Source organism: Argiope bruennichi, chromosome 7 (assembly GCF_947563725.1).
Source record: "Argiope bruennichi chromosome 7, qqArgBrue1.1, whole genome shotgun sequence".
In the NCBI taxonomy this organism is placed as follows: domain Eukaryota; kingdom Metazoa; phylum Arthropoda; class Arachnida; order Araneae; family Araneidae; genus Argiope; species Argiope bruennichi.
This window is the reverse complement of record NC_079157.1, coordinates 69,645,594-69,672,650: the sequence shown is the minus strand read 5'-3', so window position 1 is coordinate 69,672,650 and position 27,057 is coordinate 69,645,594. Positions and strand designations below refer to the sequence as shown.

Genomic DNA, 27,057 nt, shown 5'->3' with positions numbered 1-27,057 from the left:
ATTGAGATATTTTTGACCTACAAAAGTTCTATTACACGATATCCCAACAATAATGAAAATAAGATTTTAAAAACCTCTGTTTTTAAGAATAATTTTTAAAATTTACCAGCACGACTCTGGAAAATATCTCAATATTTATAATACGAATATAAATAATTATTATATTGAGTAAAATGTAATGAACTGATAAAGCATTTTTGTAGCAAGAAGACAAATTTACGAAACTATTATAAGTTGTCTAATTGAAATATCTGTGAAGGATCTGAATTTACCTTGACTAAAAAAAGCATTTACTGTTTGTACTTAAGCATACCAAAATCACAATATAACGCCCCTAAATTATATTTATCAGGATTCTTAACCTCTTTCTTTTTGAAAATTTTATAGATAATACTCCCTACTAATTTCAATATGAAGAAATAAAGGACATATAAACCAAATTAATAAAAAAAAAAAAAAAAAAAAACTTTGCTTAGACGCAAAGATCTTAATTTGAAAGACACTGTAGCAATTGCAAACAATTTTAACCTGGTATATTTTTAAAATAAAATTCACAAGCAAATTTTTAAAATTCAGCATGAAAAGGTTTTATTTTGCTATGCATAAAAGCAAAAGAACTACTGAAATTATATAAAATGATTCAACTGAAACATAATATAAGCAATTTACAAATTTTGTTTGATGTCACCCAATTCAATAAGCTTACTTACGTAAATAACCACCGAGTCTTAAAGCATTGTTGAAAGAAATAAGATTATAGCTTGATTTTAATGCATCATTTATTATATCATTTAAAAAAAAATTCAAATGTATTTAACTTGAAAACTGAATAAACACAAATAACTTAGGTTACCCTATATAAATAAAATTTTTCTTCAGAAGTTCAAGCATGTAAAAACCACAAACCTATATTAAAAAAAAATATTTTAGAAAACTGGTTTATTAGTTAATTACAGAGTAAATTTAAATTACAATTGTTCAGCTCCCCTTTTATATGAAATTGGTCAGATTGAAATGATCTTGTATAATTTAAGTTAATTATTCACATTTGTTCAAATTTAAAGTTGACTAACATATGTACATGATTGAAAAAAGGTCAAATAATTACCCCTATAAATAATAATATAGCTATTAAGAGAGTCTATAGTAACACACAACAAACAGTTACAAAAATCAAATACCATTATTTTCAAACTTTAAACCATTACATAACTCTTGAGCATATTCAGTAATAGGTTTCTTCCTCCTTTTTAAAAACTGTAAATTTCTTAAAGAAAACATTCATCTGATTAGGTTATATGTAATGAAATTGTAGGAATTAAAGGGAGGGGCGGGGAATTCAGTGAATAGTTAATACTTACTTAGAAAAATCATTCATTTATAGTTTATTTAAATAATATCATACAAGTACTATCACATTAAGGAACAGACAAAATTTGCAGCTGCAAGAAAAATAGGAAAAAAATGAATTCCAAAAGTTACAAATCTAAAGTTAACTATTAAAACAACAAGTACGAGGTCACCCTATTAAGTCAAGATTATTGCCAATGTTACATGTGAACTACAAACAAAATTTAGAAAAACCTTTGTTGGAAAAAAGAAATAAACTTGCATATTAGAGCATATGTGTGCAAACATACCCTTATTTCAAACTTCTAGGATTGCAATTTCATACAAGATGCGTAATATATAACACAAAGTAGCACCATGCTACAATGAATTTCTTATCATATTTACAAAGATGAGATGATATCAGGTTTTCCTTTAAAAATTATGCAACACATTTAAACTCAGCAAGTCAAATTAATACCGAAAGTGCTCTATGAGTTTTCTTTCACAGGAATCAGTACATGATTTACAAGTACACATATAGAGGAATCCAAACAATAAAAAGCAAAACCACAAATTAACTAATTCACAGAATTGCAATACAAGTAGTAATGGAGAAGCGAATAAAGTTGCAAGTCAAGAGATTCGAGAATTCTACCCACACACACTAAAATTTTTTAATGCAGAAGCTCCAATTGTCTTAATTCTTTAGGAATCATTTGTAAAATAATTTTTTATTACCCTCCCTCAATGAGTATCTTGGCTTAATTTCTGCTTCAGTTTTAATTAAATATGATATGTAGTTCTTTAAAAAGTTTTAAATCTGAATGAAATGACCAATAAAGCAATTAAATAAAACAGCCACAAAAAAAATCTTTCAAGAGTGAAGTTGATAAAATCTTATATTAATCTAAAATTAGAGGAAAATGTACAACAAAGTACGCAAGAGAATGGATACATGGTTTTGTCAAATGTGTACGATGCAATTAAACTATTATATATATATATAATATTTATATAAACTTCCAAATTACCATGCTTTTTTTTTCTTCATAGAATTTACAATTTTTACAATCAAGTACACTCTTCAACCTCAACTCTCCAGAGGTATTACAAAATAATGGGTTTTGAAATAAAAATGACAGCATTCTGAAATATAACTCTACATACCGAGTGCTAGTCTATATACAGTGATTGGGCAGTCATCATCCATACAAAGATGCCAAGCCCAGGAAACATAGAGACACAAACTCCTATCATGTGCCAAGATAAATTGTAATAAACTAAACAGAGAACCTGTACAGAAGTTGGAAGTCATAAGTATAAGGTACCATACTTTATAAATACACTATTCCCGAAAAAACAAAGAGCACAAGATAGAGTGTGTCTGTTTTGCTCTAATAAGCCTCTTTTTAAAACAGTGGCACCTAAAACTTCCATTACAGAATATAGGTGGCACAAATAATAAGAGTATAAGATCTTAACACTAGATTTACAGTGCACAGCTTTCCATCAATGAGTTTTGTCACCTCAATCTGTTGTTCCGGAGCACACCAGCATTTACTTCTGAATAAAAGTAGCCATAGTTCTTCCAAATCTCCTGTTTTATACAGTAGTACTTACAGCTTGAGGTCATTAGCTATTTTAGATGCAATATTTTTGAAGCCTATAGAAGTACCAGATATGCGCTTGAAGCGCACACCATTAAGAGACAACCGAGGAAGTTTGCAAACCTCGATTTCCCACTGAACTAAAGAGTCTGTATTTGGATCCCCATGAACACATAACAATAGAAACTTCTCCCTCTGTTCATAATCACAGTTGTTTTTGTCTAATACTTTGCGAATTTCTTGCATGATTTCATTTGGGTCCCGCGACGACGTCGTTTTCATGCTCCAAGTGAACCTTAACGATCTTGGCTTTACTTGATCTTCATTCATTGTCCTAGAGTAAGGAGAAAAGAAACAAAAAAGATATTTCTTGTTATTCATTTCACATATGATAAAAATGACACTTAAGAAGAAATAACAAAAACATATTTAACTCTCATAATTATCTGAACATTTTTTTCTTGCAAGGACAAATAAAAGTAAAAAACTCATTACAAAGTCACTCAATAAAAAGAAATTAAATAACAATGCAAACATTTCAACCCCTCCCCAACATATAAATAATACAATAATGCATTTTCAATCATTTTGGATAATACTGTCTATACACATACACAAGAAAAACAACACTTTTACAAAAAGCATACAAAACCTAAAAATAGTTTTAAAATTAACAATTAAAGTTTTCTAAATTTGCCATTTTTTAAAAATTGAATAACCGATACAAGCTTCACTACAATTAGACAACTGTTCATTTATAGGAATTTGAAACTGAGTATGAAGGCACAATAGTAAGCAGACAATGATTAAATTCAAAATTCTTTATTGAAATATAAATAAATTCCTGTACAAATTCATCAAATTACAGTAAGGCTAAACATTTTCAAAGAAATCACAACAGATTTATCAGAACACTTATAATGATTTTGTTAAAAAAAAAAAAAAAAAAAAAGGCATCTATGTACACACAAGTAGAAATGAAAATAATATACTATGCAAGGCACAAATTTATTTCTTAGCATTTGGCACAGATTCAAAAGCCCTACTGAAAATGTTTTTAATAACTTGAAATATAAAACGAAATAAAAAGTAACAGTTTTAAAAGAACAATGAATGAATAACCTATAGGCTAGTGTAATATTTTACCTTTCTTTATTATGAAACACGAATACAAATGTGAATGAAAAATCATACAACGTGCTACAATTTCTTTTTTCTATTGAATCTCAAAGCTAAAGTAAATAAAAAAGAATGAATTATCATTAAGATTAATCTAAGATTCCCTTCCATTACTATAATGCTCTATAGACTACTTTTACGCACTGAATCGAAATACTTTAAATAGAATATTATTTCATTAAATCTGGATATCTTGCATAATATTAACCAAAAACTAATCAGAAAATTACATATAATAAATTCATGATTTTGTACACATACACACACAAAAAAAAAGGTACTAAATAACTTTCCAACTACCCAGAGAGACCTCTCAACTAAAATTTTTCTATTAAAGTATTTTTCCAACAAAAATATGGTTTCAATAAAAATTAAAAAAGTGTATAAATGTCAAACAGAGGGTATAATTCAAGAATTTTCCAGGAAATAAAATTAGGCTCCAAAAACAACAGTAACAAAACTTTCTTGATGTTTATATTTAAACACAACATACTGATTTTGATGTAACTAAAAATAACAGTAAACATAACAGAATATTTTAATGGAATGAGAACAACATTGTTCTAATATAAACCAATTAGCATGAAACATATTTTCATTAATATTGTATTAATAGTAAGAAAATTGCAAAGTGTTAGTAATTATTTTTTGGCAAATACAAATTCAATCTGAATGTACAAAAAGGAAAGAAAAACAATGGATAAAAACAGGAATGTTCACTTCATTACAAGAATGCCATTCTGGTCTTAACAACTTAAAACTTAAGAAAAGTTAATACAAGACCAAATATGTCAAATTACAATTTTCTTATTAAAGCATAATTGTAAAGGAGTTTTCAAAAATATAAATTACAATCATCAAAAACAAAGGCTATACAATTAGAGGATAGCAAATATTCAATGAAAGGAACTTCAAACATAACAACTAAATCTAAATCACAACCCATAATAATTTTATGTCAGATGTCGGTAATTTAATTAACCACAAATAAATTAGAAATCACAAAAAAAAAAAGTACAACAATTTTTAAATCTAGATTCTTTGGAAAGTGGGTATTATCAGTAAAGAATACATCTGCATACTTACAAGAACCAGCAGTAAGTACAACAGATGTGGAAAATAAAATCAATCACCGAGAAAAAAAAATAATATACATAGTAAGTCTATATAAAGATTTTTAAATAATTGCACATGATCAATACAAAAACAAACCTATGATTGAGATTACCATAATTAAAACAGAAGGTAAAAAAAAAAGTATAAAACACATAATCACTCCAGAATTCACATGAAAGTGCTTAATTTAACTAAACACATGTCTGATTACCAGTACTGGAAATTTTCAAACCATGTACTTAATCACAGAGCACTAATTTGCAAGCATTGAATAAAACACTGTGCTGCTTTTTCTGCTAAAATTCTCATAATAGTGTCTATTCTTTTGCTCACATATATGTTCAGTGTACAAACCATATCACTTTTGTTGATTCCACCTGCAGGTTAAAAGGATGTTGATGCAGAAAGATTGTTGTTAGAAATATCGCAAATAATTGAATAAACTTGGCAGACTTGGCAGAAGCGTTGACAGCCGGTTGAATGAACATGGAACTGGATCATTTTGCTGAGATGTATTTACTACCAGGCCTGATAAGTGTGAGATCAGGATCCGCCCTTTAAGCAAAAGATAGTATAGCCCTAGCCTCAGATATGTGCTTACTTTGAAATGAGTTAATAATGCTTAAATAACAAAAAACTGAACAAAAGATTAATCTGAATTGATTAAATAAAAAATAATATTTTATATACAAAATAAATAATGAACAGTTTATCATCACATAAAAAATATAAGTCTGACAAAATAAAAGTACAAAAATAAAAGTCAACTTAAAATGAAATAAATAATGGGGGGAAAAATGAGATGAAACATCCTAGTTATGCAAACAATTTCATTTGATTAATAAATCTGTCCTTTGGTAACATTCAACTGACTTTATTACAAAAGAAAATAAACTATGTTAAAAAATAGAGAACTACTTCCAAAATTTTTGGACTTAAGAACTAATTTTTTTTATTCATAACATGTGCTAAGCATTAGATATAATAAGAATTGTATAGCATTTTTTTTTTTCCTTTTCCCTAATTTAATCCCAAAGAAAATCAATTCTTTAAATAAAAAAGCATGCAAAATTTCTTTTTAAATATATTTTAATATCTGAATTGATAACTTTTAAAGCATAATGATTATTATATTTACAATATGTGCATCTAAGAAAGTACAGCTCTTATTAATTAAAAACAGTAAAATATTTTTAAACAATTTTTTAAAAGTAGTAAGTATATTAAAATGATGAGATAACTGAATATCAAATCTTGCCTTAATTTAAAAACATTTCTAACATTTAAAAAAAAGAAAAGCGGAAACCTAATAAATGGGCCTCAGTTTTTAAAAATATTTTAAATTCAAAGTGCAAAGATAAAATTTCCATTATATTTATATTAATTATTTCTCTGTAATACAGAAGGAAATGATAGGTGATACATTTAAAACTGTAGAAAACCAACCTACATAAAAAAGCATCCCAAATATGAAATTATACCTCAAAATACAATACACTTCATTAATATATTCATTTTTTTTTTCTTTTTTACTATAACATAAGCCTGGCCATGTTGAAATTTTCAACAACAATATTATTGTTATAATCTGGCAATTTCCCTACTTGAATAGCATTAACAGGAGAGCAAAGGGATGGGATTTAGATAGAAACAACTTGCTACATACAAATATCAATAACCTTAGCACAATGTAAATAGGCTACTATTAAAATTTTAAATTAAACGCCATAATATTACACACATACATAACATTATCTAAATGCAACAATTATAATTAAATTTACACCAAATTGAATCTCCACTAAACCAACATATCTGCTGAACTATCAAGAGATGTGTATTCGTTTATCTAAACAAAGGTTTGAAAATTGGAATCCTTAACTTCACTGATCATATCCGAGAGATTTTAATAGATAGCATTAAAATTATATATACAGTAGATTGTTAAAAAATCATAAAGGAAAAGAACTCATTCGCACGTAAATCTATCTATATTACATGAAATACATATTATATATATATATATATGTATATATATAAAATCATTTTTCAAGTTAAGTTCAAAAGCAAATAATTTGTATTTACATGCAGACTTTCTTAAAATCCCACTTTAAAACTTAGATTTCAGAGTGATTAAATCCAAAAAGGTTTATTCATTCTAAAAGCTAATTTTATAGACCTTAAAAATGTTAATATGCAAAAAGTTTTTTTTTTTTTTTTAATGGCATAAAAAAATTCTTATTTCCTTTAAAATATAAAATTTTTTGGCTTAAATGTAGGTATAAGCTAAAATAATATTTTTGTTTATAAAAAAATAAAAGCTGCATTTATTTAAAAGTTATAATCCAAATGCTTCGAGGGGGGGGGGAGAAAAAGTCCAATATAAGCTTGTCACAAATGCGTAATTTGACAAGACTAAAGAAGAGAATTTCATTCAATTTCCTGGAATGAACTTGTAGATCAAATGGCAGAGGAAGTACTAGGAAACTCTCCTTCTATCAAATGGCTCTCTTTAATTGCCATTGCTTTGAAACATAAAAATATCCGACTGCAGACAGCTTTAAATAACTCGTTGGTATTGATACCAATACATCTTGGACAAGAAATCAAAAAGTCAATCACACCAGAATTTTTATACCATTTCAATTTATGTAATAAGTCCTTTGCCACGAGTGCAACAGCATCAATGATACTGGTCATATTTTATTGTTCTGTATGAATTTTTCTTACTGCAGAAACAGATTTTGGACAGAACTTAAACATAGTAGATAACATCTCATTAAAAGTACTGTGGGCCAAGTTCACAGATAGTAAATCCAACCTTTTTCTAACTGTGGCTATTTTAGAACATAGGATATAACAGCTTTTATCGCCTTTTCCTCTACACTCAACATTTCAAGATATGTTCAAAAACCAAGAGTATTTGGCCCACTCAAAAAGTTCAAACTATATTGTCCTGTTTTTAAGCAAGATTTTTCAAAGTAATTGATATAAAAACCCTCAAAAATACCTTTTCCATCTAATTTTTGGCCTTTCCATAGACAACTTCCCCATTAGTTTTACTAGAAAGATCATTCTGGAAATACACATGCAAATATATTATGCTTTGCATATCTCATCCATTTTTATTACCAAACTCCTTAATTTACTCTTATAACTCACGATTATGTCCCCACACACCATTAAACACAATTCCACTACATAATTACTTGTAAAAAATTTTCATTCAAAAACAGATAAAAGGCATTTACATCTATCTTAGCTATATAAAGGTATTCTCTTCTGAAGTGAATGTGAAAATGTGCCTGTCAGTAAAATATTAGTTTTAAGCTTAATTAGCTTAGGTTTCCCTCTTTTTGTTTATGTATTTATCTGCCAAATTAATTTAAAAAAATATTTTAGACCGAAGATAAGTAAAACTATCAACAATTTAAGATTTTTAAGCTGCTTAAAAAATATAAAAATTTGGGGAAGGGGGCTATAGTTTGCCCATTGCATATAATTTATTTTGCTTAGGTTAGTTATTAAATTCATTTTAATCTGATACCAGTTACACTAATCTAGTACTAAGAATAAAAGGAAATAGATTTTAATTAAATGTTTATGTTTCAAAGTAATATAAATTTTACAACTTTTTTTACAGGAAGTTACTAATTACTTTAAAATGAAAATAATTTAAGGGACTATGATTCCCCCCCCCCCAATTTTCATCTGCTTGCACTGTGACTTCAACATAATTGAAATTCTGAAACTTGCCACACAACTTTATCTAATAGCCTAACAAAATAGCCAGCTTGGATTTTTTGGTAAATCCAAATAGGATAAATAAAAGCAGCAAAATTCAAACTTTATAAGATACTGGCTAAAATTAACCATCAAATATACGGTAAATATTTAATTTGTAGGTAGAATTCAGGAACATTAAAAGTACTATTTCCTAATGACTATTTTTAAGAATAAATAAGTAGTTAAATGAGGATACAAAATAAGGCTGGGGGTCATAAGAAAACAAAATTTCTTAACAGTTCAGTTTATGTTACAAATATTACTATGAACTTAATTATTACCAATCATGGCAAATTTCTTGAATATGCTTTATCTCTTTTCGTATTAATTTCATTAACAATTTCCTCAATTTGGATGCAATGATTTTATTTCAATTCATATCAGAAGTTAAGACACTCTCCTAGAGGTTACAAAAAAAAAAAAAAAAAAAAAAAACTCTACAATTTTTTTTTTGTACAATTACCTATTACTAATTGCTCCTCATAATTTACAGTATCTAAATTTTGTTAAAATAATGATTCAAGTTCATTATATTAAGCACAGGGATTAACAACATAAAATTTTTCTTTCAAAAAATAATTTTTAAAAAGATTCAAACTAAAAAAAAAACAAAACACAATTACCTTTTGCTAAATTTGAAGGAAAGCTTGCTGAAAAAAGACTGCCTCCCAGCATGATTCATTGACATTTCTTGAGAATTGAGAGGGACCATGCCCTGGGGTCCATTGCAGGTGTTAACGTGACGTCGCTCACGCGTCTGCCCACTGTGAAACGTGCTTCTGTTAGCAGTGCCTCGTGGAAACGCTCTGCTGACAGCTGGCAAAGGAGACAGTGCTGCAGGCTGTTTTGCAATAGCCGCAGTGCTGTGAAATAATGAATTAATGTTAATACAAATTTATATCAATTTGAAAGTGAAATGATAATTTAAAAAATTAATTTACTTTTCATTTTGATAACATTACACATAAAAGCTAACCAAAAAATTATATCAATTATAAACTTTTCAGAGTAAATTTCAATTTGTTATAAAAACAAGCAAACATAAATAATGAGAATAGACAGTTTACAGGATCAGAATAATATGAAAACATTCTTTAAGTTCTTCAGACACATTGACAAATTTGAAAAAGCATCATTTCTTAAAAAGAATTAATTTTGTGCAACGTGGGCCCTTTTTGAATAAGCGTATGTAAAATTAATTATTAAAATAAAAATTTCACACATAATGAAAGAAATGCCTGATATTTCATATAATGACATTTTAACATTTTATGCATAATAGCTAATGTAGTTATTAAATAAGTCAGAACCCTCCTACATGCACACAGATCAAACCGAATTTATAAATATTGTAAATTTATTACATATCTCAATTCACAATTAAAATCCAGATCAACATTATATTAAAAAAAAATACAAACTTAAACTTAAAAAGGATGATTTCTAAGAGGAAATGCACACGTGAAAGTTTTTTCTGGATCTGCAAATAATTGATTGCGGCTATATGGGGCAATATTGAAAGACAAAGCTTCATACATTAATGCTTGCTTCCCGAAGCTATTCATTCAAAATCACAATTGGCAGTATAAAAATAATTAAAAGCTATAAATTTTCATGCAGAACAAGCTTTATTTATTATAATTACAGAAAAGGGGGGACATATATTCAAACAGACTGCAATCATTTGCACACAATCAGCTACTTCAAGAAAGCAATTAATGACTTATGAAGCACTTGGAATTAGAAAGATATCCTAATTATAGGAAATGATTTCATTTAGAGTTGGTTCAAACTTAAGGTTATATTCAGAGACATTAATATAAAATAGAAATGTTTTCAATTTTGAATCTTACCCTAACTTACTAAAACTGACAATGATATACTACTTCCATATATGGAATGAGGGTATATTTATTTTAAAACTGTGTGGTTTTAATTAAATTTTGGATAGATTTTTTTTAAAAGCCATCTAATTTGAAGAAGATGGCTCCAAATTTGTTAAATAAAATAAACCAGTGGTTCTTAACCTAAAGTCCAATAAGTTTCTAAAAATTTAATCTTTTGGTTCATAACATTTGATAAATTTCAATTTTTTGAAAATCAAACATATTCAAATTCTGCTATTAAAAAAATCAAGTTCAATAATTAAAAAAAAAATTTGAAACTCATTTTCAAAAGATAAACCCATTTTACTACTATTCAATTCATTGCATCACAGCAGAATGTCACATTTCACATTCAGTCCTAATCTTTCCAAAATCAAAAATGAATAAGGATGTGGTCATTTTTTTTTTATTCTGTGCAACAAATCGGACAAAATATTTTGTACTGAAATTTCTTAAGAATTCCACAAATGACACAAGGTTAAGAACCACTGTTGTAGACATAACAGTTACAACGCTACCTTGGTCTAAGTGGATCAGATGAATCGAAAGATGAAAGCTCCGGCCGACCAGTACAAGATACAGAGGCCGATTTTGTGTGTCCCTTAGGTCTAGGAACAGGAGTTCTATCGCCAAGCAATGGGATGTTACTATGAGAAAGTTAATAGGGTTAACAGATTTAAAGTCATGCACCAAATTCATTCATATTAAGTCACTCATGCATACCTCATTTTACAAATCTCTGCATTCCATTCATTTTGAATTTGAGTACAAAATTTTACAGTATTATATAAATACTGTAAAAATTTCCAATGACATTAATTCAAAAATTCTCTCACATTTTTGATAAGAACAAAATGCTCCATTTTTTTAAAAATAAAAATTAAGGACAAGTAAAATGAATGTTTGAAAAATATGAATTAGAATAGAAAAGAAACAGTGATTTTCATATAACTGCTACCAATAAACTTCAATTAAACAAGCTCCACCATTTTTGGATGGGGGGTTATGTATTGAAATATTAATATTATGTAAAGTAAAGGTATTCCAAATATCTTCACTACAGATTTTTTTCATTATTTGCAAGTTTAAATTTTGTGCATTAATTAAAAAAAAAGTTCCTTTATGTTTATAATTTTGAAACATATAGTTTATACAATTGTGTTGTTTGGTACAAACAATAAGAATGAAATTTTCAGCTGGCAAAGAATGCTACATAAAGGTAAGAATATTAAGTCACTATTCAAAATATTAAGAACATTGGCAGAAACATGACATTTTACATTTAGATTTTTTTTTTGTAAGAATTGAAATGAATAGTTCCTATCCATCTTTAGCAATAAGCAAATAATTAAAAAGCCTCCTTTTATTTCAGAATGGATCTCAAAATATTTTAGAAATTATATTAAAATTAGAAATTAATTACAATTTTGATCTCTAATTATCATGGATTTGTCAGAGAAAATGAGGTTTACAAGAATGAGATTAGTTAGCAATGTTAGCATTGGTAAGAAAGCTTTGATTATATAAGCATGGTTAGCTAAATATAAGCAAGGATACAAAATGCACATACAGCAAAAAGCACAGGCACTGAATGCATTTTAAAAGAAACTAATAAGAGGTTTAATGAAAAATAAAAAGGCATCAATAAATTACATCAAAACAAAACATTTGCTATACATAACTCATACACAAGCTAAAAGGAATGATTCATATAAAAAATGCTTTAAGAATTTTTTTAAAAACATTCTTCAATGAAATTTAATGTAGAAGATGAAAGGAAATGAATAGAAATTCTTGTCTCAATAATAAAATATGCTCTAATAAAATATGCTCTAAATATTCTACATTATATATCATGTTTAAGCCTGAAATATACAAATTCAAAATCTACTTTAATTAACAGCTACTCTGGAACATATTTAAATTATTATTATTATTTATTTGAATCTGGAACATCAGCAGTTTACAGATAATAAAAATAAATTAAAAGCAAATGTCTTCTTAAAATAATGCAAACATTTGATTTACTTAAAATTTTAATGCATTTTGTATCCTTACTTCAAAAAAAATAAAAAATAATAATAATAATAAAAAAAAAAAAATCTTAACAAAATCATGCAGCATTTTTTTACCTATTTGAAGTTTCCTGACTACCAGTTTTGTCAGAAGATGACAGTGTCTTGTTTTCACTATAATTGTAAGTATTTCTTCTTGGAATACCACTATAGTTTGATTTTGCACTAGCTGATGGCGTATGAGTCTTGCGTGCAGTAGACGAAACTACTTTAGATGGACTACTAGCTCCAGATGGACCAGAAGCTAAAATTAAAAGTTCCTTTTTTAAATGCATCATGGACATTTGATTAATACACAAGAAAAACATAATAAATTGAAATGCAAAAGGATAGTTTTATGATAACTTTAAAAAAAAAAAAAAAAAAAAAAAACCAGGGTTTGAAATTATACTTTTATCAGCTTTAATGCGAATGTTGTCATTTATAATTCAAAATAAATAGTTATTGCAAATATAAAGAAATTAATAATTAAAATGATTTTACGTTGAGAGAATCATAAGGAAACTTTGAGCACATTTTAAAAAATCTCGTGTCTTTTTCATTAAGGCAATAAATTTTATTTAGAATTGAATATGATGTAGCAATCAGGAAATTCATCTATATTTCAATTTAATTTAAATACTAAATAAAGACAAACACATTTCTGCAAAATAAAGCATTTAGTTCTATTACATATATATATATATATATATATATATATATATATATATATATATATATATATATATATATATATATATATATATATATATATATATACACATACACGAAAAACATTAATTTCCATAGTATTCTTAAAAAACAAATAATAGCTAGGCTTAAATTTATATTTTCTAAGCAACACTAAATTTCAGATATAGTAATCTAAAGACCGTAGCCCAAATTTTAAGCAATATGCAATTAAAATTTCAGATATGCCTGCCAATGCATAATAACTTTATTCTTATTATTAAGAATGGCAAAGCTCCTAAATGCCAATGTTTTCTTTATATTTATTAAACTTAATAATTCCTGTATCAGCTTAAAATTTTTTTGCATATTCAAGCCTTGTACATAAACTATTATGAATTAAAATTTGTTTATATTAAGAAAAATATCTTTACATTTGCATTTCACAGAATTCACTTGCAACATAGAATATAAATGAATAAAAAATTTAGACTCTTAAAATGTCTATGATGATTTAAACCTGATTTTCTTTTCAAATAAAAAGGCAAAATTATCAAACAACCAATTTTAATTATAATTATCAACTCACTAGAGTTTTCTTGAGATAACTGATTGGGTTTTGCAGGTCTTGGACCAGTGGAAATAGTGGGAGATCCAAGAGAGACGGTACGATTTTCTTTCGAAGCAGTCGAATCGAGAAAATTTTGCAATTCTTGCGCCTTGAAGGACGGAGGAGGACCATTTGTAACAGGTGTCTGATTGGCTAATAAAGGGAATAATATGTTATAACTTAGGCAGAATCATTAAATGGAGTTTATATTTAAATTGAAATTCTGAATATTAACTAAAACATGTATTATTAAAAATTATTCTGGCTTAAAATTGAAAAATTATCCAGGCCTTGAATAAGAAATCAAATACTTATTCATTAGAAAGTGCCACATGGATTTAGATGCAAATTATTGTAATAAAAGAATATCTTATCTATAATAGCTTTATTTTCAAAAATTAAAACATTTCAATATTTTAATAGCAATTATTATTTATCAAATAAATAAATATATATTTTATTCTTAATATGCTTATGCAGAGACAGAAAGACTATAAATGATGAAACACATAACTTACTATGACTGAAGCGACGGGGTTTGCTACTAGCTGAAACACTACGCTGCACTTTAATGTGCGGAGGAGACTGACTGTTTCCAGTAGTTTCAGTCGGTGCTTTCAATGTGCGTAGCGATAAGCTAGAGCTAGACTGGGAATCACAACTGTCATTCTAAATTTATAAAAAAAAGTTGTTTATTACAAGAACACAAACACATAAAAAAAATCTGAGCAGTAAAACAGAACTACAATGGAAAAGCATTTAAAAAATAGTTGCATTAAGAACTTCATAACTTAAAAATATATATATAAAATTTGAAACCCACTCTGAAAAATAGTACAGACTTCAAACTTGTATTCCAAACAGATTTTTAATACATTATTCTTTATGATGTTTCTGACAGGTATCAAAATACAGCATTGTATATCAAATACAAATTGTATGTATCAATATCCAAATCATTCAGATCTATTATTAATTGACAATGGACAACATTAAATTATTAAGAACATTTTAATTTTATACATCAAGTAAGTTTTGGAACAGAATAAAACGACAAATGAGGGAAATACTTTCTAAAATAAGTGAATTTCAATTTTTTAAGGCCATCTGTTGCTTATTGTCAGGGCTACAATCCCTATATATCATTCACAACTGTCAGGAATAGTGATCATATCAAGAAAATACTAATGTCTCATTAAAGTACTAAAATATTCATGGTTAAAAAAAAAAAAAAAACTTCATTAAATGAGGATAAAACATTAAAGAGGGTGAATATAATTCTTTAACCACAAAGAAACCATTAGTAACCTCAGAGAAAAGTAAATAATACTTTCTGGGGAAGAAAGTTTTGTATCAGATAAACTCCAAGAGTCACTAATTTGAAAGACTATGTGAAGTGAATATCTTGTTTATGGGTGTTCCAAATATATAATTTAATTTTATTTACGATTCACATCCTAATGTTTATTAGAACAGCTGGAAAATATTAATGAAAGATTAGGAATTCGTCAACAATTCAAAAACAAATTTCAATATAATTTTAGATTTTAGAGTGAAAATCAAAATTCATTATCCCTGAGGTAGATGTATAATACTACTGTTTTGTTAATTTGAAATTATGAAAGTATTTTCATCTGGAGAGAGAAGGGTTGTGACCCCAAACGGATGAATTTGGAATTTTAGACCCCCTCTAAAAAGGAATAAGTTTCAATCCAAACAATATTAAACTCACATGAAGCTAAATCAGACAATATTAATCATATATGACAGCTCTAAGAGAGCAGGGCAATAAACATTTAATTAAACAAGTAAAGATATTAAAAGAATTTCTTTGGCTAAAAATAGTCAAAAGGAAAAAATACCTCTGTATTACGTTTCCCAAGAAGCAAATAATTTGCCATTATATCGTCATATTTCTTGCTCCTTAGAGAATCGTTTATTTCATCTTGGGTATATCCCATAGACAGTAGGATTTCTACAGAAAGAAAATTTAAATCCATTATTATGTGTAAAAATCAAAAACTGAAATTCATGGTTTGCTTTTTCTTACTATTATTTACAATTACTTTAAAACAAACTACAGTTAATCTAACCACATAAAGAAACTAATCAAAATGTAATGAGAAAAAAAAAAGAAAAAGAAAAAAAGAAACATGCCAATAATGATATCTAACAACTAACAAAAATTAATAAAGGATACATAATTTAGTAATCTAAATCAACTCAATGTCAGAAAAGAAAATTTTTAAACTAGTAATGATTAATTTTGAATTACCAAGAGAAATACCTATGAATCCAAACCAAGACAAACACACAGTATGCATCCCAAAGCTAAATATGGAAAGTTTAGTACGAAAAAGTTAAGGAGTTATGGACATAAATAAGGAGAAAAGCTGCTACCTACAGAAGCACAAAAATAATTCACCTTGCTTACCCATTCTTCTAGTGTCGCTAAAATCGGGCTCAGGCTCTACATAAGGCTTCAATTCATCATCTTCATAACCTACATTCATCCATTTATCTTTCATAATTGTCTGAAAGTAAAAGAAAAATTAAGATAAATCGTATCAATATATATATTAGAAAGGCATTGCTCATTTGTATGCCTCCTCAATAAATTAAACTATCAACAGATTTTATTCAAATTTTGCATACACATGCATTGAGGCATATAGACATATCTTAGAAAGTTTCATGACAATTAGTCACATTTTTTTTATCAATTAAAAACTATTTCTCACGTTTTTAACAGTTTGCATTTCTGCCTCGAATCTTTCAACTTCATTTCCTATGTCGATGGAGAAAGGCTACCGATTATTTTCTCATGCCAATGATGCAAGGCTTTTGACGGCATGGAAATTTGGATCATGGATGCTTTAAGTGCAGTGTGTTAAATTATTTTTTTTCCCAATAGAATTTTAGAGAATGTGCTGTTTTATCCTCATTCCAATGAGACAAGCCTTAGAAAGTGTTTCACCTATTGTTTCAAAGGAAAGTATTTATCTTTTTGGTGCCTTATATATTAAAAATTAAACATTGCTAATTAACAGATCTTTCATATTTATTCTGATGTATTTCGGAATTAAATTTTTAAAAAATAAAGAAAATTAAAAACTTCTAATTTTTATGACCTATAAATGTATGGAAAATTAAAACTTATTGTTAGAGTTTTGACTCCCTCCGGTGGAGAAAAGGGGAAATTCTGTTCCCCTAACCAGATGTATTCGAGACGCCGACGCGGCGACATGTACATACTCTCTCTCCCGTCTTTTATGTTGTGATGTGTTTGTGTGGTAGCTTAGAAATGTCCGTGTCCATATATGTGTGAAAATAAAACCTATGAAAGTTTCAACTCCTGCTTCGTCATTAATGGAATTGTCATGCATTGACTGGACACTTATTTTCATGTATGATTAGTGTTATTTACATTCTAATGAGAATGGTGAATTTTATGCAGTTTCTTAATGTTCAGTAGTATCTGATAATTTTGTAGCTGTTAATGTTTTTTTCATTATTTTTAATTTAGTAAAATATCAATTGCAATCTCTTATCTACTCTTATTTCACTGATTTTGAATTTCATGTCAATATTCTTATTTTAATAATAAGAAAAAGATTATGTGTATTTAAATATTTACACATTTAACAGCATTGACTGCGAGGAAAGCTGGGTATATAGACTCTTACAAATATTAAAAAAAAGGAAACATAAATCTGAAGAAATTTAATCAAATACCTCTAATGATGCTCTTTTTGCAGGATTTAAAACTAAAAACTTTTTTAGGAGATTCTCACAATCAGTTGACATATAGAAAGGAATACGGTATTTTCCACGTAAAACACGCTCACGAAGTTCCTGGGAAAGGGAGAGAAAAGATCTCAGTAATATGAATAAAAAGAATAATAATAATAAAAAAAAATTTAAATGGTGGAAGATATTGACAAAATTAAATATTAACCTTGAGGTTTGCTCCATCAAACGGCAGAGAACCACTAACAAGTGTATATAGAATAACACCCAAGCTCCAAACATCAACTTCTGGACCATCATATTTTTTACCTAGAAAGACATTTTACTGAAGTTAATGCACAAGGAAACAAAAAAATTAAAAGCTCAATTCGTACCAGCAGTTACTAAAGAGAAAAAAAAAAAAAAAAAAAAAGACAGGTTTTATAAAGTATACTGAGCTCTTCAAATAATTTTTAAATTAAAGCCTGTTTTGGTATTCTCTCTATCAGGAAAATTAAAATGCATATAACAAACACAAAAGGTAATTTTACAAAATATTATTTAAAAATTACACAATACAGAAATAAAGAAGAAATATGGAAAGAAATGTTAAAGAGTTAAAAAAAAAACCATTTTTACTGAAAAAAAATTAAATTCAATTTAAGCCATATTATTCCTAAAACAAAAAGTTAAAAAGTAATAAAAATTATGAAATTCTTATTTATATACTACTAATTTGAGGGACCACATTAAATGTTTTTCTCTATTTAAAAACAGTATGAAGTTACTGAAAAGGAATAATCAACTCTTCTTAAAAAATAAATTCTACTCTGTAAATTAAATTCAGATTAAAAAATGCAGCTAACTGATTTTCAATTCCGTTATAATAGAAGAAATCGCAAAAATATACACTCAAGAGAAAATGAAACGGTATGCAATTTGAGATATTAAGCAACTGTATCTACAAGGCATATAAGAGAGTTTCATTTAACTCTAGATAAATCAGAGTTAGTGTGTAACTAACCATTTGATTCATAGACTAGAAACTCAAAACAAGTATAATTTTTAATTCTTTTATTTATTTCAAACAAATTAACTTATGCATTATAATATTTCAATTTCAAAAAATATATATCATTTTACTGAGAATAAGCACAACAGCAATATCCCAAATTCCCAGAGCTGGCAGATCAATACTTAGACAAAAATTAGTTATTGAGAATTAAATAATTAATTTTAGTTCCTAGTTATAAATTTGTATTAAAAGCATGAAGTAATAACTAAAACAGAGAATTTTTATCTAGAAATTTAATTAAAACTACAAACAAATTTAAATTACATAAATTTATTTCTATTTCTAAATAATGGAATTAGAATTCTCATAACGAGAAAGCAAGAGAAGGAGGGAGGGAATGCATGGGAACATTAAAAGTTAAGCAACAAAATAATTCACCACACTTTTACAAAAATAAAAAGTAGTAATAAGTTTAAAAAAAAATCAGAAGTTAAATGACATTTGCAATAACAGAAAAACTAACACATACCTTGAAATAATTCTGGAGCAGCATATGGAGGACTTCCGCAAAATGTGTCTAATTTCTGACCAGGAACAAATTCATTACTAAATCCAAAATCGGCTATTTTTATATTCATTTCACCATCCAATAGTAAATTTTCAGCCTACATAAGATGGAAAGGCAATAATAAGTATTCCAACCACTGAAAATATTTCTATTCTTCTCTGTCTCAAAGAAGTTGAAATATGAAAATTCATTTTAAGTTATAAAACATGATTCTTACTTTTAAATCTCTATGGATTATTCTCTTTTGATGACAATACTGAACAGCAGAAACAATCTGGAAAAAGAAATAGTTATGAAAATAATTTAATATGCATTCAATAAATGCCTCAAATTAAAAAAAAAATGTTTTTAATAAAAAAATTACCTGTCTAAATTTAGCTCTGGCTTCTTTTTCTTTCATTCTACCATGTGCTACAAGGTAATCAAATACCTCACCTGAAATGTAATAGTTACAGTTAAAAGAAGAAATCTTAGCAAAATTATGTGAAGGTATAAAGAAGGGGGGGGGGGGGTACATACCTCCACTAGCATATTCCATTACAAGGTATAGTGTTTTCTCTGTTTCAATTACTTGGTAAAGCTTAACTGAAAAATTAAATTATTACTATCAATAATACGCTTTCACTCATCATTGCTAAATATAAATAAATACAGAATAATATAAGTTTTAGGGAGTAAAACATAGTAAGAGCATTTCTGTTCAAAACAAATTTATCTTACAGAGCATTAACTTCTTGAATGATTTTCCATGCTACTAAAATTACATAAAACAGACTGAAATTAAGTACTCCTCAAAAGAACAGTTTTGTTAACACACTGCTTTAACTAACATAGTATATGTATTTTCAGAATGCAATAGATCTATTTATACAATATAGGACAAAATCGACAAAAATCAACAACAATGAATGAATGAACATATATGCATTTGATATAACCACCAACTTGGCACAAAAAAAAAATAAGTATATATATATATATATATATAATAAATTATACCAAACACAGATACTAAGAAGAAAAATAAATGTCTTGTAAACTTCAATGAATAATTGTCTTGTAAATTCATATTTTCTTTTCTTGTAATTTAATTTAAATTCAATGAACATTTTATAATTTCCAACGTATTTGGAAAAACATTCTTGCAACACTAAATTTCATTTAGTAGAATGCACAATTTCTATTTAAAGTCAAGTAATTCAAGACGTCATCTTTGATAAAGGCTTTACTAAAATCCAACAGAACATATGTCATTTAAAATTTGCTATAACATTCAAAATTAGGACCTCAATATTTGAAATTCTATTAAAACAACTATTAATTGATGCAGGAGTAAGATTTGTTACTGCTGAAAATGAGAACTAATGTGATAAAAAATTTCTAGATAAAGAATAATTCATATTTTTTTTATAATAGTTATTGCAGAAAATCCACTTTTACTATAATTAGTCATAATAAAGCATGCACAATACTTTCCTCCTGACATCAAACTTTTTTTACGCTACTCCAAAAGAATATCAGTTTCTTTGTCCATGTTAATTTCTTTTTCTTAGCTAGTTACACCAAAAACTTTTAAAATTAATTTTCAAACAAATGGAAATCATAGTCACCATCATGATGATAAATAAACATATGAGAACAAATTTAACAAAGAAAAGAATGTTTAAAAAGAAAACGGCTTCTTTCAGAGAGCTAGTGATTGTTTTCTCTCGCACTTGAAATTGCAATTCCTTCAATGCTGAACTTGGATTCCAAAGTATGGCAATTCCCATTATTTTCTCTACTCGATTTCGGAGCCACTTTTGACAGGATTAAGCAATATGCCTTGAATTTAAAACTTTCACATTTGAGATGTACACATAATTAGCACATGGTACTCAGTTTTTGTTTTCATACACCAGCCCAACATATTAACAAAAATTTTAATATAGATTTGCAAAATCTTTTGAAAGTGCCGAAATCTACAGAACTGTGTCATGTCTGATTAAAAAAATGTTTAACAAACATTTTTTTTTAATCTGATAGTATTAAACATTTTAAAGAAAGTAATATATAAAGTAACTTATAAATAGGTAAACATAAAAAAAAATATAAAAGAAAGGAAAAAAAAAAAAATATGAAAGAAAAAAAAAATTAGAGAACAAATTCTTACCAATATTTGGATGATCTAGTATTTTCATTATTCTTACTTCACGAAAAAGCTGCAATATTAAAATTTTGTTATAAAAAATATATTACAATTAATCCATATTATTAAAAAGAATAAAACAAAACAGCTCTTACTTTTTGCAAACTGGATGGATTTAATTGAGTCTTATCAATTATTTTAATTGCCACCTAAAAAAAATAAATTCTGTTTACAAATGAAACATCTTTAAAAACAAATATTATGCTTGAATATAAAATAATTTCATATAATGAATTTACACCATAACTATTTTATCATAATTAAACATCTATATTTCAGATTTAGAACTGGAAAAAAACATATCTTGCAATTAAAATTCTGAACATTTTAAATGCTTCTTACTTCTTTTCCAGTAGGTAGATGTTTTGCCAGCTTCACCTTTGCAAAATTTCCTTTACCAATTGTTTTGAGTAGTCTATACCGCCCAATATGAGGCTCATCCAGTGTGTGGCTGGATGCTCGACCACGGGAATTGGAAGAAAAGCCCCGATGCCTTTCTCCATCCTTTGAAAAAAGTTAATAAACATTACATAATTGAATACCTAACTAAAGTAATCGTAATGAACATCAATGAAAGATTTTAAATCTTCAAATAAAATTAGACATTACAGATGATAAAAATGCTATGAATTCAAAGGTGCTAATCATCATATATAAGGTAAAATTGAAAGCTTACAAACTAGAACAAAAAGCAATAGGAATCAAAAATTTAAAGAGCATTAAGTAGTTTGGCATTATTAGTTCAGTTTGCTAAGAGCATATTAATAAAAACTATTTAACACTATGAATTTTTTAAACAGTAATCAATTTAAATATTTCCTCACAATGAATCATTTTTAAAAAATTATAAAAAAACAGTGAATAAGGAAAGGAAAAAGAGATGTAAATAATAAATCAACATAGTATTTACTTCGGAATTCATCAAAAATAAACAAAATAAGAATTAATAAAGGATTTTTTCAAAAAGAAATATATACATGGAAAAAGCAAGCAAACAAATAGTCAGTGCATGTTCACAGTATATAAGGAATTATTTCAAAACCAGGTGAATTAATATGAATGTCATGATAATGGTATCAATTTAAGAATCACAGGATAAATGAAAAATTAGGGAAAAAGGAAGGATAAGCCTCCATAAGAAAACCATCATTTTTTTAATTAATAAAAATTTTTTTTTAGTACTGAATACTATGAAGGACCCATGCCAATTTTTACAAGTCTCAAAGTGGAGCTACCTAATTTTGGCATAAGTTCTATCTCTACCTCACATGCTATTATGGTATCTATCTACCAAATCAAGCAAGCAAAGCTTCTTAATTAAAAATCTGTGCTTAAATAATGAATGCACAAAAAAAACTTATGAACCAAATGGTTACTCACTGCAGGACGCTGTTTAAATTTAGCGGAGGCTCCTTGATCTTTTTCTTTTTTTGCACCAGCAGTTTTAGAAGAAGCAACTGCCTTCTGCCGTTGATCAGATTCAGAAAGATCGTCATCCTGCTGACAGTGTTTTGTGTGACTAACCAATTGATTTTAATCAAAGCTTTCAAGCTTGATTAAAATCATAGGCTTTTTTTTTAACAAATAATTACAAGACTACTTAAAATATATTTTTTTTTATTCTTCTTAAGGTGATAAAACAAATTAAAAACATTTATTCAAATATTGAATTTGAAAAACTTATCTTTTTAAGTTTACTGCAAAATTGAAATATCTAGAGTTAATAATTAATTTATAGAATCATTATGAAAAAGTGGAAAGACTATGCCAAAGGCAAAGATGCTAGAATTATTTAAATATATAAATTCTATTTAAATTAAACAAATTTTAAGTTTAAAATGATAATTAACACAGAATTTGTGATTAAAATACAATATCAAATAAAACATATATGCCAATTTCCTATAGCATTTTAAAGAAAAACTACAATCATAAATTTTTATGAATTTCTACACTTTTAGCAGCACAAAATAAAATGACACAACCATGATTTTAATTACAAAATTTTTAAATTACCCTGCAAATCTTTCAGAAAACAATGCTGCAATTGAAATTACAACACATTCAAATCAAAGCAATTCTGAAGGCTGAATACCCTTCATCCTAAGAAGTATATACATTTCAAACATAAAAAAAAACTACAAATTAAAAATGAGTTATTGAAAAAAACCAAACATGACAGCAATAGATAATTTTCTAACAAATTATATGTTCCACAGATTTCAACTCAAAATAATTCTCTGCAATTATGAAAATGACAGAACACCAGCATACCTTAACTTGTTCAGTTGTGACAGATTCGTGCACAGTCTGTAATGGTGTCCTCACACTGGCAGACATTCTGACTTCTTGCAAATGCTGCGAAAAGGATGTTAAAAAAAATCAGATTATGAACAAAAAACGTCTCAACTGTCAGAAAGTCAATTACTAGCATAGTAACAATTTTTAAATATATTATCATAGGTTGTATTTTAAGTATATATAAAAAAACTAAATATTAAAAAATAACATTAAACTATTCTCTTTATTACATAAAATGATTAAAATACATTTACACTGCTTACCTGAAAGTTATTCAGCAAGGAATCAGGAAAAGTCCCACTTTAATAACCAGTGCTTGGGCTAATTTTTATTACATAACTTACTATACAGCTCATTTTTATCGGAATTCAGAGAGTCTCTTCTTTAACTTTATTATCATTTTAAGATATTTAAAATGTTACGGCCATGAAAAAAACCTGGAAGAAAAATAATTTTTTTTTTTTAACATTTTAATAAACTAATGATTGAATGCCATTTTATTTTTCTTTCAACATTCTATATTCCTAATGTTCTTGCAATAATAAGACATAATTCATTAATAAGACTTCAATTAATAAGACATAATTAATACATAATTCTAATACTGAATTAATAGATCCACGATTCAAAACTTTGTGGTTGACTAATTTTTCATGTAACAAATAACAGTGAATGTATAAACAAATATCAAAATCACAGATTATCATTGCTAAGTTAACAATGCAATAAGAAAAATTTGAAAGCACTAAAAATTTCTTTCTCATCAGCTGAAAACAATTGCTATACAAGAAAATTAATACCATGAACAGAAGCATATCATATATGCAGGGTAACCCCCCCCCCAAAAAAAGAGAAATCGAAGCAATAGGAAAATAGACTTCCGTAAATATTGAACCTATACATATACTTCTAATTACAAAGTTTCATTAAATGAAATAGGCAACTGCATAAAAAGAAATTTTGGTTTCTGTGGAGATTAAAATTAAAACATTAAACTTGTATACCAATAACACAAAAGTATCAATTAGTAAAACATTTCTCATTCATCCATGCACACTTCTATCAACAGAATTTGCAGATATGCTTATTTTTAAACTGAAAGGGACTTATTACAAATTTAGTTTAAAACATTTTCATATTTCCATATAAACATTTATTATATTGAAATTTAAGAAATGGAAAAGACATCTGGGAATAAAAGTAGAAAATACTAAAGAAAATTCGTTGCTTGCGATTGTGTGTTTGATATTAAGCATTCCAATACATTTCGGTAACTAAAGAGATTATGAAATGTTAATAGTTTATATTGTATACAACTATAATGCTGGTCTAGATACAGAATACCATTTTCCCAAATTTCTAAAAAATTTATTTACAGAACTGTTAGGTGATTGTAAAGTATAGGATTTTCCTTACTTCCATAGAATAAGAGCAGAAGCATAGCATGGACAAAAATTTTGCACAATTTTTATACATGCGAAAACAAATAAGATTTGACATGGCTGGGATGAAAATGTAATTTCCACCTGTACTAACTCACTATATTTAACAATTTTATTTCCAATCTTAAAGCTAAGAACTAAAACATTCCAGCTACCGTCATAAGACTAGCAAAATTGCCACAATATAGATGATAGTACAAAACCATTTACTAAAAGAGGTTTTTCAATCAATTATTTAATAGAGATGAAAGATATGGTCAGACAAAAAAAAAAAAAAAAAAATCTTAATTTTTAAAGTTTAGTAAAGGTTTTTAATAAACATTTAACATTCCAAAAACTGAATAAAAACCTGTTTTATAACCTATGAGCAAAAGAAAACAAACCTTAATCTTTAAAAAAAAAAAATTACAGAAAAATATGATTATATGTTTCACGAAGAAATGAAAATGCCTTTAACAGGTTCTAGTTTTCATAAATAATGAACAAACATGAAACAAAATCACAAAATTGAAAAAAATAATAAAATAAATAAAAATCAGCTCTTTAGTTAAAAGCAAAATTAAAATAAATACCAGTTGAAGCATTTTTAAAAAATATTTTTTGAAGCAAATGCGAGACACATATCATTGATACAAAATTTAACAAAATTCGTTAAATAAAAAATATTATATAAAATGCTTAAAATTTCTTTTTTAAAAAATAAAAGCAAAGAAAGGTATTTTTTCTTTTATCACAACGTTAACAGCATTAAAGTAACATGGCTCATTGATTTGACGAAAAAATGTTATGAATTTCGTCATAATAAAATTGATTATTACAAATGCTGTCCAAAACCAAATTTTTCAAAAATTTTACTAAAACTAAAGAGGGGGAAAAAAAACATTCATTCAAACAAAATTGGTATAGTGGAAAAACTATTTTTTTTTACAATTAAAATAATGAAAATTTTTTTGCGCAATATGCTTTGACATTCTGATGAAAACACATAAAATTTTGTTCTTCTCCTTTCATTGAACTTCTAATCAAAATTTTGCAAAACTTGTTCTTAGTGGTAATACCTACGATGTAATTTCCAAATTTCATGCTCCTAATTTAAATGGCTTATTTGAGTATTGCACTGTTAATCAAATTTTTATATTTAAAAGACTTCATTGGGAAGAAAAAAAAATCTATAAGAATTATAAAAAGAAACCAATAGGCATGGACTCTCCAAAACTTTCTTGAATACTCTCTATTAAAAGTGTTATCCCAGATAATGCTTTGCATAGCATTGGCATAAAAATCTATAAAGTGTTAATCTTCAGCATAAATTTAATATTTTTACCAATCTATCATGTGATTTTTGGCAATCTGTGATTTGGCAATCTGTGATTTGGCACTAACTGTTAAAGACCTCCAAAATTAAGCATTATTAAGATGATTAAAAGTGGTTTTGAAATTTAAGTAACTTCAATGATGCTAAGCACCCTGAAAACTCATTATTTTAAAAATGGCAGTGCAAAGAATGCTTCAACATAATTACTGGCATCCATATAAAATTCATGGATCCATTAG

At 27.0% G+C, this 27,057-nt stretch overlaps 1 protein-coding gene across 7 annotated transcripts in view; it reads right to left on the bottom strand.

Moving 5' to 3' along the window:
* Positions 1 to 1,164: 1,164 nt before the first annotated feature.
* Positions 1,165 to 27,057, bottom strand: part of LOC129975224 (MAP/microtubule affinity-regulating kinase 3-like) — a 32,886-nt gene continuing 6,993 nt past the window's right edge. For 2 of the 7 annotated variants that reach the window (XM_056088249.1, XM_056088248.1), the window contains 20 exons: positions 24,325 to 24,498; positions 24,035 to 24,118; positions 23,141 to 23,260; positions 22,103 to 22,264; positions 21,856 to 21,909; positions 21,725 to 21,773; positions 20,092 to 20,157; positions 19,937 to 20,007; positions 19,790 to 19,846; positions 19,534 to 19,669; positions 18,219 to 18,319; positions 17,996 to 18,115; positions 16,686 to 16,794; positions 16,123 to 16,235; positions 14,779 to 14,929; positions 14,240 to 14,413; positions 13,039 to 13,225; positions 11,425 to 11,553; positions 9,644 to 9,883; positions 1,165 to 3,273 (listed from right to left, as the gene is read on the bottom strand). In XM_056088249.1, coding sequence (XP_055944224.1) covers positions 2,949 to 3,273; positions 9,644 to 9,883; positions 11,425 to 11,553; positions 13,039 to 13,225; positions 14,240 to 14,413; positions 14,779 to 14,929; positions 16,123 to 16,235; positions 16,686 to 16,794; positions 17,996 to 18,115; positions 18,219 to 18,319; positions 19,534 to 19,669; positions 19,790 to 19,846; positions 19,937 to 20,007; positions 20,092 to 20,157; positions 21,725 to 21,773; positions 21,856 to 21,909; positions 22,103 to 22,264; positions 23,141 to 23,260; positions 24,035 to 24,100 — 2,430 coding nt within the window. In that variant the 5' untranslated portion in view covers positions 24,101 to 24,118; positions 24,325 to 24,498 and the 3' untranslated portion in view covers positions 1,165 to 2,948. Of the gene's footprint in view, positions 3,274 to 4,785; positions 5,790 to 9,643; positions 9,884 to 11,424; positions 11,554 to 13,038; positions 13,226 to 14,239; positions 14,414 to 14,778; positions 14,930 to 16,122; positions 16,236 to 16,685; positions 16,795 to 17,995; positions 18,116 to 18,218; positions 18,320 to 19,533; positions 19,670 to 19,789; positions 19,847 to 19,936; positions 20,008 to 20,091; positions 20,158 to 21,724; positions 21,774 to 21,855; positions 21,910 to 22,102; positions 22,265 to 23,140; positions 23,261 to 24,034; positions 24,119 to 24,324; positions 24,499 to 27,057 lie in introns of those variants that run through there. The other 5 variants (XM_056088251.1, XM_056088250.1, XM_056088254.1 and 2 more) reach the window with 5 other exon arrangements.